Below are 11,539 nucleotides of genomic sequence, written 5' to 3' on the forward strand. Positions count from 1 at the left end.
GTCGGTTGTATTCCGATATGAAAAGAAGATATTAAATTAAGTCTTTGGGGCCGATTTTTAAAATATATATCATGGCAGGAAACGGGCGTTTACAAACAGAGACATGCTTCGAGTTGCGTAGTGGATCGTACCAATCCAGCGATTCCGGGGGAGGCAGGAAATAAAAATAAACCTGATTAAACACATTCCGTCTCTTCGACCGACACTGTTTTATTCATAAACATAATGATACCATGAGTCTCATTATGTTTATGAATAATCCAAAATAATCTGCATAAGTTTTAAAAAATAAATTCCATTGTGGGAACACCCCGCCTCTACATGGTTAAATCCCCGGCCTCTCTCTGAAAAGCGTGCCCGCTGCTCCGAGGTCCCCCATTGCAACCAGCGCGCTCACGCCAGCAAGTGGACATGTCACCACCGTGCATGTGCTCTCATAATTTCATTCCTTGAGAAGAAAAAAGAATTTCGTGACCGGTGAGTACCCATCACCGTATCTCCATTCATTTCATGGAGCGGGAGAGTGCGTGGGCGCGCGGGGCTGTTGCGCGGGATGTGACTCCGACTGAATGATGAAACACCGCTCGAGGATGTCATGAAGTCTTAGGCGGGAGGGACGGTCATTGGTCATCGGTGATGGGCCTTTAATTCTGTTGGGCCGTAAATGTTCCGGAGCTGCATCCGCATTGTTAGGGTTGAGTCATCACCTCCGAGTCATGTGCGGGAAAGACAAGCCCTTCTGCGGTGTCTGACCCCGACACGTGCGGGTTCTCTTGTGCCGCAGCCATCGTGGCTCTTTCTTCCCATCGCAGCCTCCGGATAAATGGTCATAATTGGACCGGTCCGCTGGGCTGCTGTGTTCCGGTCGCAGGATTGTGAAACAACGGCCTTTCTCACACACAAACCAGGCTAATCAGGCAGCGTTAAAGGAAATCTATTAATCACTTAATCCTTGGGTTGGCGTGTGTGTTGGGGGGTGGGGGGTGGGGGGGGTGAATTTCTGCTGAATCGCGGTGGGATATGTTCCCGAATTTCTTGGGAATTTCTTTAAAAGCGGAGTGAAAGGAGAGAGGCACCACGCTGTGGGCATGGACGGGCTGGGAATGCTGCCATGAGTCCACACCCTTGGATTCCTCGGCTCTAAAGTGTACATGTAAAGAGAACGCTCCATCATTCCCTCCCTCCTCCCGGAGATTTGTGGCTCCAAGGTGTGTTTGGGTTCTTATGCAAATCTGGTCATTTAACTATGGAGGCGGCAGGAGCCTCCTGCCACTGGCCCCGACTGCCCCTGTCCTCAAATCTGAGTTCATGGTCCTCATGGACAGGTTCTGACGCCCCTGCAGCTGGGTTCAGCCTGACCCTGGGCTGCTGGCCCGTCTGAGGGGGGCTCAGCCTGACCCTGGGCTGCTGGCCCGTCTGAGGGGGGCTCAGCCTGACCCTGGGCTGCTGGCCCGTCTGAGGGGGGCTCAGCCTGACCCTGGGCTGCTGGCCCGTCTGAGGAGGGCTCAGCCGGAGTCCAACGGCTTGACTAACCGACCTCTTTCCCCTCTGCTTCACAGACAGGTTCTGATGAAATAAAGCAACGAGCTGCTCGTTTCAACCTTCGCCAAGTGTCTCGGTCTCCTCGTGGCCTTCGTAGCCTTCTACCTCTGAACACTCCAGACTCTTTGCACAAACGTCCCAGAAGTGACGGCCTCCTCCAACCGTAAAGACATTCCACCCTCTGCCCTTATTGCTTTGTCAAATGCCAAAAAACAGCAAGGCCGTCAAGAGAGAACTTGACGATGATGTCAAAGAGTCTGTCAAAGACCTCCTTTCCAACGAGGACGCCTGTGACGATTCCTTCAAGAAGACCTCGCTGATCATCGCCAACCATGAGGTGGAGCAGAAGGAAAGTGATGTGGAGGAGGGGGGGTCGGACATCGAGGCGGAGGAGGAGCGCCCGGCCTGGAACAGCAAGCTCCAGTACATCCTGGCCCAGGTCGGCTTCTCTGTGGGCCTCGGCAACGTGTGGAGGTTCCCCTACCTGTGTCAGAAGAACGGTGGCGGTAAGTTCTCAGTGGTTCCACCACGCATTATATAAGCAGGAGACATTTATGTGGCAACCACAGTAACAACCTGGGGTTCTAGACGGGCGAAACACCGCACTCTGACTCATTTCACATGAAGAAAAACCTTGAAAAATAAGCAGTTGGTATTAATAATGACTTATTACACAATGGAGGAATGCGTAACAGGCCCAGTGTTTCTACGAGCCAATGATTCTGTCTGGTTTAAGCCTCCAGTGGCGTCCACCTCATTCCATAGATGGCCCAATGTATGATCAGTCGGGAACGGGAGGGTGGAGTTTAAGGTGCCGGCAGGTGTGAAACGCCCCCCTGGGGGGGCAAAAACCACATTCAGGTCATGTGACAGGAAACAGAACCCTCCGCCATGTGCACAGGTCCACTGTAGACACCATTTCCCAGCATGCACTCTGTCACTTGTGTTGAGTCCCACTCGGGTGAGATTAGAGGAGCCACTGACTGACGCTCATCTGGTTTATTCAGACGGGATCACACACACACACACACACACACACACACACACACACACACACACAGGATCAAGTAGATTCAAACAGAAAATGTGGCCGCTGAATCCCACAAAGAACTAAAGTTGGAAAACTCTTTGAGTTTGGAGATGGAAGCAGGAATCCCAAACAAAGGTGCAATCCGGAGCGCTCAGGGGCCGAAGTCTCTTAAATCAGGAGGCAGGTGATCATCTGGAGGTGAGATGCAGGTGTGTAGATGAACCAGGAAGCAGCCCCGCCCAGCCTGGAAACAGAAGGGGAGGGAAAACTCCCAACAGGATCGCCTTTCAAACCTGATCCTGTGTTTGTTTCCTTGGCCTGTTCCTTCTCCACGTCTCCTCTCCTGGAGAATGAGCGAGGTTCCGGTCATAGTCCTGTTCTTCACACAGACCGTTCCCACAATGGAACCTTTGAACAGGATACTTCAAAGCTATCAAATCAAAAGCTAAAAGAACCTCGTGTGGGCTCCTCCGTGGCCATCAGCAACTGAGGCATTGGTTAATAAAAATGAGCATTTTGTCCAACCCTCAACTGGTCAATGTTCATAAAAGTCAGCTTGACAAACGGCCTCCGTCTCGGGTTGACGTGCAGATAAATTAGAACGGGCGGCCCTTTCTTACCGGACTTATTTATGACTTTGTAAATCGAGGAATGTGTGAGTCCGACATGGCCCAACGTTTCTGTGGGAGAAAACAGGCGAGAAGCTCATTGAGATGGTAATTAAAGCGTTCGAGTGTGCCAAACGCCGGCGAGCGTTCTGTTAGAGCTGGCGTCCAGGTGTGAGCATAACTGCAGCCCTCCCAACTCAATTATCACGGGCTGTGCGTGCGTCTGCAAACCAGTTCTGCAGAAACGGCTCAAAATGATCGAGCACGTCATCATTTCTGGATGATTGTTGCCTGCTGCTAAACTACCGTCGTCCAGAAGACTGATGTTAGCATCAAGCTAACCGTGCTTTGGAACTTCACTTTGTGTGGAGGCAAACACATGTTCGTCGTCAGGTGAACGAATAAAGTTGTGTGTGTGAAGTGTCTGATCTGTCAACACACACACACCTTTTAAAAACCTTACAAAGGGTTAAAAACAGGCTCTTAAATACCTTCGCCTGCAGTTTGGGCTTATGCAAATGTTCAAATATTGGGATAGAGACTCCTTAAAATGGGAGCATGCAAATATTGGTGTTTTGCAACATTAAAGATATTTTTATTAAGATGTCAGGGGGATATAATCACTTCCTTGTTTAACAACCCTCTTTTACAGTACCGTTCCCACAAGTGGAATCGAGAGGGAAACTAATGTATTTGACAAGAGGAAATGGACTCTTTCAAAAGTGGCCTATAAGTGAGGAGGGAGGGACCTTTGATGCCTTTAAAGGAAACAATGGCGACGCGGGGGGTGGATGCTGACTGATGTGAAGCCTTTCCCCCAGACTGGCCAGATTTAGATGTTTTAATATTAGAAAGCAACAACACACAGCTGCCCAACACAATCAGTGACTTCTTCAGCAGCATCAGGACTCAGGAAATGAGCATGCTGGGAAAACAAGCAGAAGGCTCCACGTGCACGACACGGATCCTAAACAATGATGTCGCTGCGTGATCACTCATGGGAAACACTGCAGGGCTCTCACGCTCACGCTCACACTCACGCTCACACTTCACCTGCGACAGCAAAGGCTGCCGAGCGGGACTTTTTAAAGAAACTCTTCAGTCAAATAATCTCAAAGCTCTCAGTAACACCCCCCCCCCCGCCACCGACATCACCGGCATCATGGTCACCGGGGTTGGTTCTGCTTAACCCAGAAAAGCGCTGGCAGCTTCCTTTCTGCCCCCCCCCCCCCAGGTGTTACAGTTGAGCGATGAGTAAACGACGGCTGTTTCCAGGAAGTGATGCGATCTGATGACACACTTTCCCCTTCTTGCGTCTCACCCGCCGCTGCCTTTGTTAACTCTTTGCAGGAGCTTACCTGATCCCGTATCTCATCCTGCTTATATTGATCGGAATCCCTCTGTTCTTCCTGGAACTGGCTGTGGGACAGCGCATTCGCAGGGGCAGCATTGGGGTGTGGAACTATATCAGCCCTCGCCTGGGTGGCATCGGGTTTGCTAGCTGTGTGGTGAGTGTTACATATGTTATTATCAGATAGGCTTGCGTAGCGCTTTGGTAGTGACGGCCTTCTCCTGCTCCTCTTTGTGACCCCTGCAGGTGTGTTTCTTTGTGGCGCTCTACTATAACGTCATCATCAGCTGGAGCTTCTTCTACTTCTCCCAGTCCTTCCAGCAGCCGCTGCCATGGCACGAGTGTCCGCTCATCAAGAACAAGACCTTCACATGTGAGCTCAGTGCCGCCCGTGGTTAACAGCCCTCGTTGGCCTTTTGGCAGGCGGGACATGACAAGTGTGGCGGTTGCCTTCACAGATGTGGAGCCCGAGTGTGAGAAGAGCTCAGCCACCACTTACTACTGGTACCGCAAGACCCTGGACATCTCCGACAACATCAACGAGGGTGGAGGAGTCAACTGGAAGATGACATTGTCCCTGCTGGCCAGCTGGATCCTGGTTTGCCTCGCCATGATCAAGGGAATCAAGTCATCCGGGAAGGTAGTTTTTTGCGTTCCACAGCTTCTTCGCATCTCTTTAAGGCTTTAATCAATGGAACTGGACATTTGTGCTGAGCTAAGCTCAACCAAACTGGCCTGTTAAGTGGGGATGTAGCTAAAGAGGAGGTCATGTGACTGTGCAGGATGTGGACGGGCTCATTTTAACTTTAACGAAGCTGTCAGTAGCTGTAGCTAAAGGTCGGCGTTTGTTTGCAGATTGTTTGGCTCCTCCCCCCCTTTCACAGGTGATCTGGCTCTTCTTATATCATGTGACAGGAATTAGCCATTTTACTTCCAAGGTCACAGTCAGGATCACACTAATTGGAAAAATGGTCACACTTTTTAATCTTCCCAGCTTTGATTTTGGTATTATCCACCATTCTCATGTCAGGCCGCCGTTCTGGGACAACAAAATGTGGGGTGGAACCTAAGAGGCTGCGGCCCTGTAGTGCAAAAGCTCCTGATACCAATAATCCAGAGATCTAATCCCCAACTCTGGAGTTCCACTAGGATTTTTATACTGCGTTTAACTCATTAATTGGATTGAGCAGCACATTTCATTCAGATGTTTAGCTGCATTGATGAATCGGCTGCTCCAAACCTGTCGAGAATGTTTGGAGCTAAAACCCAAAAAAGTGTCAGTTGACATTGATATTGATTTACACGCTTCGTGCTGAAGACATCTGTTCTAATACAATCTACTTTCTAACTGAATAAATATTGCCGATATGGAAGCAAAATCAGAGATAAGGTGCATTCCCAGAGCTTCCCAAAGCTTCCCAGGAGCCCTCTACTGTAACCACACAGTTTTCCAGCAACTATCTGAGAGTCTGAAAGGACAAAATGGAGCCAGAGAAAAGATGGATGTCTGTGGTCCACCGGTGTTTTTGAAGTTTAATCAGCGCCGGGTGGCACAAAAGAATATTAATGTCCTCTCTGCTGTTGGCCACAAAAGCCTTCGCCAAAGAATCTCCCCACCACCATCTGCACCCACCCCGCGTGTGTGTGTGGGTGGGCGTGAATGGGGTCGGGCCGTCCGGTTCCCATGGTGACGCGCGCTCTTTCGGCTTGGCTTGATTGTCAAGAGTGTAGGGAAGGGTGGAGGGGTGTGGCGCCATGATTGGTGTGTGTGTGTGTGTGTGTGTGATTCACATGAGCAGGTGCTAGGATGAGATTGCAGAGCAGCAGACTTGTGCTTTATCGTTACGCCCGCTCGCTTGTTGTGACCACCGATGTGTTCTTAAACATTTCTGGGAGTCTAATCTCTGGGAGTCCTGCAGCTGGGGAGGCTGAGGAGGAGGCAAAGCCCTGAACCTTGACTCCATCTTCTCCTGACTGTTAAACATGCTGGTGGAACTGGACCTGGACCCTGATGTAGCGCACAGATATAGGGCAGTAAATCTGAACCCAGTGTGCTAAATGAAACAGCGGGTACGAAGGTTTGTTATAATTCTAATGTTTAACTTTATAATCAGGGCCAGTGTTGGTTTTAAGTCACCCTTTACTAGATCCTACGGCGGGTTCCTGCACGCTGCCACGTGCACGCCAGCCTCTGAAGCATCCACGCCATGATTTAATGTTAGCTTCAGTAGTTCGTCGCTCATCAAACACGGAGTTGAAGTCGGGAATTTGCAAATAACTGGCTCACGGCGCCGTCTGTCTAATTAGGGCCACAGCTGGACCGGGGCGGCCAGCAGGGCGGCGACACACAAACGCCACACGTGTTCCCCTCTTCCCTGTTTGGGGAAGCCTTCCTGAGTATTCCGCTGATGTAACGGATGTTTTGTTGGTCTGCAGGTGATGTACTTCAGCTCCTTGTTCCCCTACCTGGTGCTGATCTGCTTCCTGGTGCGCGCTCTGTTCCTGGAGGGCTCCATGGTTGGGATTCGCCACATGTTCACACCCAAGGTATCCGTACAGATCGACCTCCCGCCAGGCTTTGTTTCTGCTGATGCCTCACGTCCCAGTTGGAGTCTTTTCCTCTGTTTTAGCCCCGCAGCAAAGAAAATCACACATCAGGGCTTCTATTTTTGGAACTTTGAGGATAAAACGCTGTCAGAGCTGTCAGTGAAGCCACTTTGGGGCTAAATTTAGACAAAACCTAATTGATAAAAATAGTTGTGGGTCAAAGAAAAGCTCGGCCGGCGTCTGATGCTGCCGGGGGACTGTGTAATATGTGTCACCGTGGAAACGGTAACGCGGCCTTTATGTGAGCTGCTTCACAGCAGTCTGCCTCGTGAATCTGCCATCAGCCAAGACCTCATGACTTCAAACACCGACAGAGTGTGTGTGCGCGTGTGTATTCGAACAACAACAGCCAGCTCACATTAGCGCACATTTGACTTGCATCTGATTCATTTTTGAGTTTGCCACAGAGGGTGAGAGGACCTCAGTGATTCACGTTATAAAGAGGTCATTTCAAGCAGGGAAGGAGGTTTTCAGCTGAGGCACAAACTCGTCATTGATTTACAGTTTAATTAATTCCCGCCAGTTACTCAGCTACTCGTAATAAAACACTGAAATTCCACCGGAGAATGTTTGACCCAATCTCTGCGGCCAAACGAGGCAACGCCTTAGCTCTGTATCCTTTAATCCCTGAGACCTTATTCCATTTCAAATGTTGTGTTTTCAGCTGGAGATCATGCTGGAGCCCAAAGTGTGGCGAGACGCCGCCACGCAGGTGTTCTTCGCCCTGGGCCTGGGCTTCGGCGGCGTCATCGCCTTCTCCAGCTACAACAAGCGGGACAACAACTGCCACTTTGACGCCGTCCTGGTGTCTCTCATCAACTTCCTCACCTCCGTGCTGGCCACCCTGGTGGTGTTCGCGGTGCTGGGCTTCAAGGCCAACATCATGAACAACAAGTGTGTCTCAGCGTGAGTGTCTCACCACCTCATCACCATCAGTGCTGCCTGCTGTTGAGGTTGGCGGTCGTGACTCTAGAAACCTTTGCTGCAGGAACATGGAGCGGATCCTGGATTTGCGAGGGACCAGCATTAATGAGAGCATGATCCCCCAGCACATGAACCTCACGCAGGTCACGGCTGAGGAGTACCAGCAACTGTACGAGGCCATCAATGGCTTCCATGGGAGCGGGTTCCAGGAACTGGGCCTGGAATCCTGCAACATTGAGAAGGAGCTCAACAAGGTGGGTGCAGAAGGGATTCTTAACTAGCTTTAACTAGTCTGTTATGTGAGAGCTCCGCTGTCAACCACGACTTTACCTCAGATCACTTGTTACAGCCGGTTACCATGACGACAGGCGTGGGCTGTCAGTCTCAAACTCCGCCCCTTTTCATCACGCTGCTTCCACCCCCCCCCCCCTTCCCTTTCCAGGTGGTCGAAGGCACAGGCCTGGCCTTCATCGCCTTCACGGAGGCCATGACCCATTTCCCAGCCTCCCCCTTCTGGTCCGTCATGTTCTTCCTCATGCTGGTGAACCTGGGTCTGGGCAGCATGTTCGGCACCATCGAGGGCATCCTCACGCCGCTGATGGACACCTGTAAAATCCGCAAGGAACTCCTCACCGGTGAGACTTTGAGGTCTGTTGTGTCCGCGGCCGCAGCCCCTAACTGACCCGTCTGACGCGTCCTTCCTGCCGCAGTGGGAGTCTGTGTCCTGGCCTTCTGCATCGGCATCATCTTTGTCCAGCGCTCAGGGAATTACTACGTGACCATGTTTGACGACTACTCCGCTACACTGCCTCTGCTCATGGTGGTCATCCTGGAGAACGTGGCCGTGGCCTGGGTCTACGGCACCGACAAGTAAGGAACCCAACAGTGGTGAACTGGCGGAGCTCGAAGGGAAAAGGCACAAACTTCTCTAATCTCTAATTCTCTCTAATTTTGGGCGGCTGCTGTCGTGGAGAACAGCAGCCGCCCAAAATCCTGTCTCGTGATTTATCCGAGGATTAAAATCCATCTCATGATTTCGCGTGAGAACTCACCCCTGGCGCTCTGCCTCCTCCTCAGATTCTTTGAAGACTTGAAGGACATGTTGGGCTTCACGCCGTACCGCTGCTACTACTACCTGTGGAAGTACATCACGCCCAACCTGCTGCTGATCCTCATGGCCGCCAGCTTCATCCAGATGATCATGACGCCCACCAGCTACAATGCCTGGATACGGGAAGAGGTGAGTAAACATCTGGGGCCCCAGTCTCCAGGGGCCAGTCTCCCAGAAAGCTGGAACCAGTTTAAAGCAGACGAGGGTTCAAAGTCGATGAGCGTCCAGGCGTCTTTTAACCTGCGGACAATCAACAGGATGTGTAGTCTACCACTGATACACGGCGTGAGGAAGCCGGAGCGACGGCGTCCATGCGGGACACACGGGGGGGGGGGGGGGGGGGGTGTCTTTACCTCACCTGAGCAAACACAGCGACCTGGACGGGGAAGGGATTCACCCCACGTCCAAAAACACGATTTAAATGGACACACGTATCACTAGCAAAGGCCACCTGACTAGTTAGAGGCTGAAGGTTCCTTTTTGGCACTTACACAACAAAACAAAAGATAAAGTTAAGTTAACGACGAGCCTCCTGTCTGTCTCCCAGGGTAAGGTGAAGGAACTGCGCTACCCCCCCTGGGCCATCGTCATCTGCATCTCCCTGGTGATCATGGCCATCATGCCGGTGCCCGTCGTCTTTTTGCTGCGCTACTTCAACATCATCAAGGACAACAGCAGCCTCTCCTCCGTCTCCTACAAGAAGGGCCGCATCATCAAGGAGAGCCCCCCGCCGGGAGACGACGACGACACCAGCCTGATCCGCGGCACGACGCCCAGCGCTCTCCCGCTCGGCGACATCATCTATAGCAAGCAGAGCGGCGGCGGCGGACCTGACGCGGATCACGTGCCCAATGGCCACTGTACCGTCGGCTACCTGATGGTTGACATGCAGGATGTGCCCGAGTCGGACCTGTAGACTAGAGTCAGACCGGGACGGACGGACCGACTGTCTGCGCCTACCCCTCCCCCCTCCTCAGCGTGCTTTTAGTATCTTTTATGTATATTTGACTTGTGCTGTATATCATTGTAGATACGTAGTTGCTGTCCCATCTGTCGTCTCTGAACCTCTCATGACTGTCCTGTTCCCACAAGCATCACTGGATCCATCGTTATCCTGTTCCCATGTAAGCGGCCGGTCGCTAGAGCCAATTCAAATAGTGCGTGTGTCGCCCCCTGCTGACAGGTGACGGTAAGGGAATAAGCCCCTCCTTCCCCACCCTCATATAAGATGGCACTAAAACAAGAGCAGCTGTCATCCAGATGTCGTTTTTGTTCTCGTGGCTTCACGTCCTCAAGCCAGGAAATCAGCTGACGGAATATTCATATTTTTAAACGTCGGTTAGCTTACACGGGCGAGCTAATCGGATCCAAAAAGTCTTTGTCTTCGGTGTTGTTGGCTGATGAGCCCTAAACGGTCCTGTTGTTACACTGTATGAAAAGAAAACATTTCTTCAACTGACACCAATTGTAAATGAGTTGTACTGTACAGATGAAAGCTAGCTGCTCACAACTGTCAGGACACTGGTGGTCCGATTACACTGAAAGCCCAAGACGTGCACGCCGCCGTGAAAACTGTCATTACATAATTACAGTATTTCTCACTGAGATGTTCTTCCACGTGGCCATGTGTGCACGATTGGGTCAATTATCGTCCCTTTCCCCCGAGAGTCCACGACATTTCTGTTACAGACGTGTCAAAACTGGAGGCAGCAACTGCTCCGTCTGGCCACGTGCGCGTATGTGATGCCGTCGCACTGCAACACGTCTATAAACCTGTGCAGTGATCAGCACTGTATATTTAAGTATTTTGTAAATAGAATATAAATCTGAATATATTTATCATGATAGTTTGGAAATCAGAAAACTTTTTAAGGTTCAGACATACATCAATCTTTAACTCATCAATATCTTATTTTTTTTGTACTAATGGTTTTTTTTTCATGTAAATACTTTTTTCAAGTAGTCGGACATCCAGCTTCCCCCCAACGTCAAGATTAAACATGAAATATGACCCATACTGGCAAAATATGGTTTCTTGGTCTTGTTCCTGACTAGAGTCCTGCAGTAGAGGTTTAAATTAATAATAAACTATTTTATTAACGTCCTTTCAGCTCTTAAACCATCTGGACTAAGTTAATGTGAATAAACAGATGAAAAAAAAACTCAAAATGTGGTTAAAATACATAAAATAGGCTTTATTCCTTTACGGGGCGGCCACGTGCATTCATGCTTCTTTAAGGCAGCTTCAGAGCCTCCCAGCATTCAGACGAGAATAAATAATCAAATATGGAAGATTTTCCTTCCTGACTTTGGCTTCTTCCTCCGTTTGCATTTCCTGCTCATCTATCGACACATTTTTCGTCTCC

At 50.5% G+C, this 11,539-nt stretch overlaps 1 protein-coding gene across 1 annotated transcript; it reads left to right on the forward strand.

Moving 5' to 3' along the window:
- Nucleotides 1–325: 325 nt before the first annotated feature.
- Nucleotides 326–11,538, forward strand: slc6a15 (solute carrier family 6 member 15). Its single transcript, XM_003967765.3, has 12 exons — nucleotides 326–477; nucleotides 1,560–2,048; nucleotides 4,531–4,688; nucleotides 4,778–4,904; nucleotides 4,990–5,171; nucleotides 6,968–7,078; nucleotides 7,803–8,044; nucleotides 8,127–8,316; nucleotides 8,505–8,697; nucleotides 8,773–8,932; nucleotides 9,140–9,302; nucleotides 9,721–11,538. The coding sequence occupies exons 2-12, from the start codon at nucleotides 1,745–1,747 to the stop codon at nucleotides 10,087–10,089; spliced, it is 2,199 nt and encodes a 732-aa protein (XP_003967814.2). The 5' UTR covers nucleotides 326–477; nucleotides 1,560–1,744; the 3' UTR covers nucleotides 10,090–11,538.
- The last annotated feature ends 1 nt before the right edge of the window (nucleotide 11,539 follows it).

This window comes from Takifugu rubripes, chromosome 9, assembly GCF_901000725.2.
Source record: "Takifugu rubripes chromosome 9, fTakRub1.2, whole genome shotgun sequence".
Classification (NCBI taxonomy): domain Eukaryota; kingdom Metazoa; phylum Chordata; class Actinopteri; order Tetraodontiformes; family Tetraodontidae; genus Takifugu; species Takifugu rubripes.